The sequence below is a fragment of the Phoenix dactylifera genome, chromosome 1, assembly GCF_009389715.1.
Source record: "Phoenix dactylifera cultivar Barhee BC4 chromosome 1, palm_55x_up_171113_PBpolish2nd_filt_p, whole genome shotgun sequence".
Lineage (NCBI taxonomy): Eukaryota > Viridiplantae > Streptophyta > Magnoliopsida > Arecales > Arecaceae > Phoenix > Phoenix dactylifera.
In genome coordinates, this window is record NC_052392.1 from 17750039 (window position 1) to 17758132 (window position 8094).

At 38.8% G+C, this 8094-nt stretch overlaps 1 protein-coding gene across 1 annotated transcript; it reads left to right on the plus strand.

Annotated features, from left to right (window-relative positions):
* The first annotated feature begins 3972 nt into the window (after nucleotides 1-3972).
* Nucleotides 3973-7560, plus strand: LOC103701576 (probable cation transporter HKT6). Its single transcript, XM_008783698.3, has 3 exons — nucleotides 3973-5205; nucleotides 6094-6318; nucleotides 7139-7560. The coding sequence occupies exons 1-3, from the start codon at nucleotides 4040-4042 to the stop codon at nucleotides 7335-7337; spliced, it is 1590 nt and encodes a 529-aa protein (XP_008781920.2). The 5' UTR covers nucleotides 3973-4039; the 3' UTR covers nucleotides 7338-7560.
* Nucleotides 7561-8094: the final 534 nt, after the last annotated feature.

Below are 8094 nucleotides of genomic sequence, written 5' to 3' on the forward strand. Positions count from 1 at the left end.
AATATGTACAATGGAGGCTTGATATGTGGAGTAGAATCTGTATGAATAAAGTGCATAATTCTAGGATCTAATTATGGCGGCTAGTTGTACAAGCATCATTATAGAATCTAAATATGTACAATAGAGACTTGATATGTGAAGCAGAATTTGCATGAATGAATTATGATGGAGAGTGATCTGCACGAATGGATGTATGGCTGAAATCTTGCTTATGCTGGCTTGTCATGCGTATGTGAGTTATTGCTTACACACCCCCGCAAGATGGAGGCACCATCTATGATGCCAATCTTGGATCTTAAAAGCTTGAATCGATTCTTGGATAATGCTTTGGTAAGGAGGTCTGCTAATTGATCGAGTATTGACAAGCCAAACATCAAGAAGCCTTTTGTTCACATAGTCCCTTGCAAAGTGTAAATCAATAGCAATATGTTTCATTTTTGAGTGCATAATAGGATTGAGGCTTAACTAGGTAGCATTGATGTTGTCACATAGAAGTAATGGTGGTTTCGTGGACTATAAATGCAATTCAGATAAAAGTGATTTAATCCATGCAAGCTCGGATGTGCTGGCAGCAAGGGCTCTATGCTTTGCTTCAATAAAAGAACGAGCTATGGATTTTTGCTTATGGGTACTCCATAATATTAGGTTCGTACCAAAAAACACCAAATAGGCTATAATGCTTGACCGATCATCATACTTGCCTGCCCAATTGGCATTCGAATATGCTTGAATCATCAAATGGGTAGCTCGAATAAGATGCAATCCATAGAAAATTGTATTATTGAGATATCAAAGAATACGTTTGGTGGTTGTCCAATGTGTGAGATTTGGTTTGTGCATGTATTGAGCCAACTTATTAACTGCAAATGCGATATCAGGACGTGTAAATAAAAGATATTGGAGAGCCCCAATTACACATCTATATTCAATGGCATCCACAAAAGAGGAGTCATCTTCCAACTTCAAAGCAACATTTGTGCTCAATGGAGTCTGAACATCCTTAGACCCATCCATTTGGCGCGATCAAGCAGACTACAAATGTACTTATGTTGGCTAAGAAATAGTCCACTTGAAGTAGGTATTACTTCGACTCCAATAAAGTAGTGTAGAGGCCTCATATCTTTTAAGGAAAACCGCCTACTCAATTGCTCAAACACTTCACCAATCAATCGATTATTTTTGCCAGTGATCAACAAGTCAACAATATACACCAAGAAATACATAATTTCACCATCCGATTGATAGATGAACAAGGAAGAATCTAATTGTGACTGCTTGAATTGAAGCTAAAGCAAACATGATTCAAGCTCATTATTCCAAGCTCTCGGGGCTTGTTTAAGACCATAGATGGACTTTTTTAGCCTGCAAGCATAGCTTGGATAGGAAGGATCAACAATTCCTTGAGGTTGGGACATAAAAACATCTTCTTCAAGAGTGCCATGCAAAAATGCATTATTAATATCCATCTATCGTATCTGCCAATTATTCATCAGGGCAATTGAAAGAATAATCCTGATTGTAGTTGGTTTCACTATGGGGCTAAAGGTTTTCTTGAAGTCAATGCCAGGATGTTGCTAAAAGCCTTTAGCTACAAGGCGAGCTTTATAACGATCTATGCTACCATCGGGTTTCCTCTTCAATCTAAAGACACATTTGCACCCAACTAAATTTTGTCAAAAATTAGGAGGCACCAACTGCCACATTCGATGTCTAACAAATGTTGTGAATTCTTCGAACATGGCTTATTGCGAATTGGGGTCTGTCAAGGCTTGTGTTACACATGTAGGCTCAGTAGTTTTAGGTATGGGATGTTTAGTGGCTAGGTACATCTGTTTAGGTTTGTGTATGTTGTTCATTGCACGGGCGATCATGGGATGTGTGCGATGAGGTAAGTTAGGTGGTGGTGAAGGTGAGAGAGATGATAAGAGTGTAGGTGAAGACATACCATGCGATGAGGAAGGAAGAGGAGTTAATACTTTGTGATGAAGAAGCTGAACCAGTGGCTGAGATATTTTCAGGCAGCGGGAGAGATGATGGGACATGTTGCATTAGTGGCACTGCTAGAATTGGATCCGAATTGCCAGTGGTATGAGTAGGAGAAAGATCATCTCTAGTGGATTCAACAAGAGGCTGCCAGTCTTGAAAAGTAACTTGGGTGGGTGATGTGGAAAAAAAGGGAAAACAGACTCATCAAACATGACATGTCATGAAAAATAAAGTCTTTTTGTGGCAAAGTCAAGGCATCGGTAGGCACTTTGAGTGAGGGAATACCCAAGAAAAATGCATGGTGTGGATTTAGGTTTAAGTTTATTTGAGGAGTAGGGTTTCAATCATGGAAAGCATAAGCACCCGAAGGTATGAAGCAGATATTTTTCATTGAGAGTAGGGGTCGGCATTCTATTGGAAAGTTTGTTGGAGTCAATTTATGAGGAAGCTGTGAGGTAGCATTCACAGCAATGAGAGGGGTCGAACTCTGGGGTTCCATCACAATTGAATTGGTGGTAGAGGACATGGCTGGAGAATGCAGGATCGGCTCATTGGAGCTAGAAAGCTCTGATACCATGTAAAAGAAGTTATGCGAGAATACCACACAGATCTCATTGCATTAGATGTCTTTAAATAGTTGCATATATGGTATAACTGAGCTGTACAAACATGATTATAGGATCTAATTATGGAGGCTAACTGTACAAATATGATTCTAGGATCTAAATATGTACAATGGAGATTTCATATGTAGAGCAGAATCTGCATAAATGAATTGCATGATTTTAGGATCTAATTATGGAAGCTAGTTGTACAAGCATGATTCTAGGATCTAAATATGTACAATGGAGGCTTGATATGTGGAGCAAAATCTGTATGAATGAATTGCATAATTCTAGGATCTAATTATGGAGGCTAGCTGTACAAACATGATTCTAGGATCTAAATATATATAATGAGGCTTGATATGTGGAACAGAATTTGCATAAATGAATTACAGTGGAGTGTGATCTGCGTAAATGGATGTATGGTTGAAATATTGCTTATGCTGGCTTGTCACGTGTGTGTAAGTTATTGCTTACATGTGTCCCATGTAAGGAATCTCAAGATAGCACACATCCAAGAAAACAGGGATTACAAAAATCCCGTTTTACAAATAAAGTAGAATCTCATATGTTTTGGGGCTAAACGAATAAGAACCCAATTAATCACAGTCCCGCAGTAGGCGTAGGATCAGGTTTTCTAGATCACACAGTGTTGGACCGTTCCAAATAGGTCCTAAAACAAGGACAACAATCACCATGCAGTAAGGAAACACGAATATATGGGAATGAGTAGGTTAAAAGATCACACCATAACAACATGGCGTCATATGGATCCCTGCTTGAGCAGCCGTGCAAGAGCAGCACCACAATCTACTTGGAATACTCAAAATAAGATAAGGTGTTAGTCAAAATCATGTTGAAAAAGAATCAACTAAGATGTTATAACTTCTGGATGTAAAGAAGGGCATGCCAAATTCCAATAGAAATGTGTGCTGTTCGAATTAGATTTCACAGAATAAGCTAAAGAAAGTGCTCGTTGTCTGTTTGACTATGGCAAATAAACAGAGCAAGAGAAAGGTTCGCAAGAAGAAACAAAAGGCAAGAATCAAGAAGGCGCATCGTATCGGGCCTCCTCAAGTGGAACCAATGAGAACTTATTCTGATGAGAACTTATTCTGAGGTCCCAAATTGTACCATTGTTTGTGACTACTAATAGACATGCTAAATAGCTAACCGAGTGATTACGACCCACCACTAAACAGTACTGCTTCTCTTTTATCCTTCTTATTCCATGATTAATCTGGAACCTGCATATGCTCTCAATTAATTGGAGCCAAATCTAGAGGAGATCATGGTCCCACATCGCCACTATGGTGACATAGAAGACAGCCAGAACGGGGGTGGTTAAGGTTTATAAGTGTATAAACTCAATCTCAAAGAAACAAGTCGCAGCTCTTCTAAAGCATTTCCTAGAGACCTTGAAAGATACATCTCTCAGCAAAGAGGAGATGTTTGGCAGTTTTAGCAAAAAAGCTCAACAACTGCATGCATATTTGAAGTTATTGGCCGTTGTTATTAGGCGTTTTGTAAAGTGCTCCTATCGTTTTATCATCTTCCACAGCAATCCATTCTTGATTCAGTTATTCTACTTCATCTCCATCTCCTTCGCAGGTTTTCTGGCTTTGAAGATTCTTGAGCCAGGAAATGAAGTGAACAGGCTCAAGAACTTAGACTTGTTTTTCACCTCCGTTTCAGCATCGACCGTTTCAAGCATGGGGACTGTTGAAATGGAGGTTTTCTCAGACTCCCAGCTTTGGGTATTAATTCTTCTGATGCTTGTTGGTGGGGAGGTTTTCACGTCAATGCTAGGTCTTCAATTCATGAAGGCCAGGTTCAAGAGTGAGGGGCCAACCAAGAAAAGAGCTGAGTCACTCAGCACAGACCTTGAGGTCCCTATTTGCACCAACCTTGATGATGAAAGCCAGCTCAAGTGCACTATATTGGCTGGCACTTTGTCCAAAATGCACCTGCCAGAAGGAGAGCATCTAAAGCATGATGCGATCCAATACCTAGGCTATGTTGTGCTGTGTTATCTTATAGTCGCGACTTTGTCTGGCTCTTCATTTATCTTGCTATATCTAAGCTTTGTCTCAAATGCTAGGGATGTTTTGGAGAGCAAAGGTATTCGGATTTCAACTTTCTCCTTTTTCACAGCTGTATCTTCACTTGGGAACTGTGGATTTACTCCAGCAAATGAAAATATGATGATCTTTAAGAAGAATTCCATTCTTTTACTACTGATTGTTCCTCAGGTTCTGGCTGGGAACACACTATTTCCTGTGTTTCTAAGATTCATGATATGGGTTGTAAAGAAGCTTACTAAAAGAGAAGAATTGAACTATATGATCCAGCATCCAAGGGCCACCAGATATAAACATCTGTTGCCTCCAGAGCATTCTGGTTACCTGGCTTTCACAGTTTTGGGGTTTATTCTGGTTCAGATGGTATTGTTTTGCTCTTTAGAGTGGAATTCAGAAGCCTTGCAGGGGCTGAACTCTTTTCAGAAACTAGTAGGTGCTTTGTTTCAGTCGGTAAATTCAAGACATGCCGGGGAATCCATCATTGATCTCTCCAAACTATCCCCAGCAATCCTGGTGCTATATGTGGTCATGATGTCAGAGCTCTTTCTCTCTCTCACACACACACACTTACTGACACACACACACATACACACAGAATAAATCAATCTTCTACCTTCAGAAATGAATATGCCAAACAATAGTTGTTTGAAGAACCTTTACGTGGTTGAATTAAAGACATCACGCCTGAAAGCAACTCACAATTTAAAAGGCCTTCTACAAGCCTACCAATTACTATATAAAACATCAGATGAATGCTCCCCACCCACTCTCACAACATGCCATTTGCCATCCCATTCTTTCTCATGCACACTCATCTTTACCTTTTCTTTGACGTTGGCCTTGGCCTTGGTCAATATATCTAGTGGCCTTCAACACTCTGAATTATACGTTCATGCAGAACGCTCTTTCTTTCGCTCTAAGATCATCAATATTATTTCAGTAAATTGAATACAGCAGCATCAAACAAGATTTAAGTGCTTATTAGAGGAATATTGGCCTCCCAACAGGTCTAAATAACTATTAGGATAGTGATCTTTATAAGGAAACTTTAATCAAGATTATGAAAATATAACATAAGATCAAAGCGGTTATGTTAAATCAATTAGATGACATCAGGAAGTTTTATGTTGCATGAACGTAAAGAACAGGAGTTTTCCACAATTGGATTCCATCACAATGAATTCATCAAAAAAATAAAAAACTTAAGATCCACGTATAAATCCAAATCCATGTTTTGCATCTGAAATTAAGCATTGATTAAACAGTGCACAATTTGACATAAACTGAAGTGAAAAAAATTATGTCATAAGCATGCTGAACAGGTATGGTTGCTTAAGCAAACAAAAACAATCAATCAACTGAGCTAACAAATTTATCATGTCATTCATTTCTTCAATGATAGTTCTTCCTCTTATTTTCAGGTACCTTCCTCCATATACTTCATTTCTTCCTATTAAAGATGTTGAGTGGCGTTCAGTGGATGAAAAGGAAGGAAATGAAAGAGGAAAACTTCTGAAGAGTCTGATTTTCTCTCAGCTTTCTTATCTTGTCATCTTCATCACTCTCATCTGCATTACCGAAAGGAAAGCAATGATAGAAGATCCACTAAACTTTAATGTCTTCAATATAGTCTTTGAAGTGATCAGGCAAGTTTTTACACTTCTTTCTGCCTAATGTTCTTGAGCTTTATTATGAATTGCTTTCAAACTTTCATGAAAGATGATATCTAAACTAGATAACAAATCTACACTGACAAACACCTAAAGTTTACCATTTGTACATGTAAGTCTGGCACCATGCATGTTTGTCATCATTCTCACTTGCATAGCATTTTGTTTTTATTAAGCTTCATTGTTGCATCTTTAAGCTACAACTTTGCCATGATATCAACTATAATGTCGTAAATATATCAATTACATAACTTCAATCATGACGGAGTACTTCTCGTTTGGACTCATTATGGTTGTAGGATTGTATCCCAGGGATGAGAAACACTGTTCTTGAAACTCTTATCCCCAAGATAACGACTCTTCTTTGGTAGGATTGAATGGAATTGTTAGGATAGCCACCTGCTCCTGAGGATAACAGAAGCTAAGATAGCAGGGATCACTTGGTTCCAGCCCCATGGATAGTAAACACTCCATCTGGGTAGCTAATGGGGATAATGTCTTTTATGATCCCTGAATCCCTGACCAAAATGAGCCGAATGGTTTTCTAGGAAGAAATTGTTGGATATTGAAAGAATCTGACACTTATCATTCATGCATTAAGCACCTGATGCACAAACTGGGTCTATGCAACATAACCCAACATTCTAGTTTGACAAGGAGTCACAACTAATTGACAACTCAATATTAAACAAGACAAAGATCAACAAAGACGAAGAAGAAGGAGAAGATAAAGAAGAATTATTTATTGAAGTGAAACTTCTCTGATTTCTAATTTGATTCATGCATGATGTTGCAGCGCATATGGAAATGTCGGGTTCTCGATTGGATACAGCTGCCAGCGGCTACTGAAACCCAACAACTCCTGCAAGGATGCATGGTATGGGTTTGTGGGAAGATGGAGCAACCAAGGAAAGCTGATCCTCCTCTTCGTCATGCTTTTTGGAAGGCTTAAAAAGTTCAATATGGAGGGAGGAAAAGCTTGGAAACTTAGCTAGCGAAACCATGCTACGTTCAAGCATCCTACTTAAATTGCCTATGTATATATCCACTCTGTTTCTAGGAACATGGAGGGGGGAAATGTAGCCATAAAATTAATAGCTTTGAACCCTGAAAGAAAAAAAGAGCAAAGCATTACAAGGTAGTACTAAGTTACGCAACAAGAAGACCGGTTACCAGCTCCTTCTGGCACAAATAATGCAATCAATAACCAAAGATAAACACTGTTGGTACTGGACTACGATTGCCGATTATGGGAATGATCGGTGAGTAAGACATTCAAAAAAAAAAAAAAGGTCTTGTGGTTTAGATTTCAGTTTGGAGTTACTGTTTAGGGTGCAAAGGTTTCCAGGTTAATGGGAGCGTGTACCGGCCCACTCGTTGTTTGGGCTTTGGATTTGGACCGAACAAATTCAGCCACGGCCAACAGGAATCCATACACAGGGGAAGTCCATCAAACATTCAAACCTGACATAATACCATACTTCTAAAATTAGATCCGTCCAATTGTATCAAATCCCAACCCACCTAGCATAAATCTTCCTTCGGCAAACGTTAGGGCATTTTCTCTTTGTCAAAGTTGAGATTTTATATATTTCCTGAAAGGCCAATGGTACGACTGATTGGGTAGTTTTTTATATAGCTGAGGATATTGGTTCGGTACGGTAAGAGATTTTTTTATGATTTCAGGACATCTTTAGGATAATTGATGCAATTGGATGTATTTATTCAAATGCTTTATAAGGTAGCCGACTC

Excerpts from the sequence above, each read along its gene's own strand:
- LOC103701576 (XM_008783698.3), top strand. The coding sequence starts at position 4,040 with ATGTTTGGCAGTTTTAGCAAAAAAGCTCAACAACTGCATGCATATTTG. Across the intron at positions 5,206-6,093 it reads GTGCTATATGTGGTCATGAT|GTACCTTCCTCCATATACTT; the intron begins GTCAGAGCTCTT and ends TCTTATTTTCAG. Across the intron at positions 6,319-7,138 it reads ATAGTCTTTGAAGTGATCAG|CGCATATGGAAATGTCGGGT; the intron begins GCAAGTTTTTAC and ends ATGATGTTGCAG.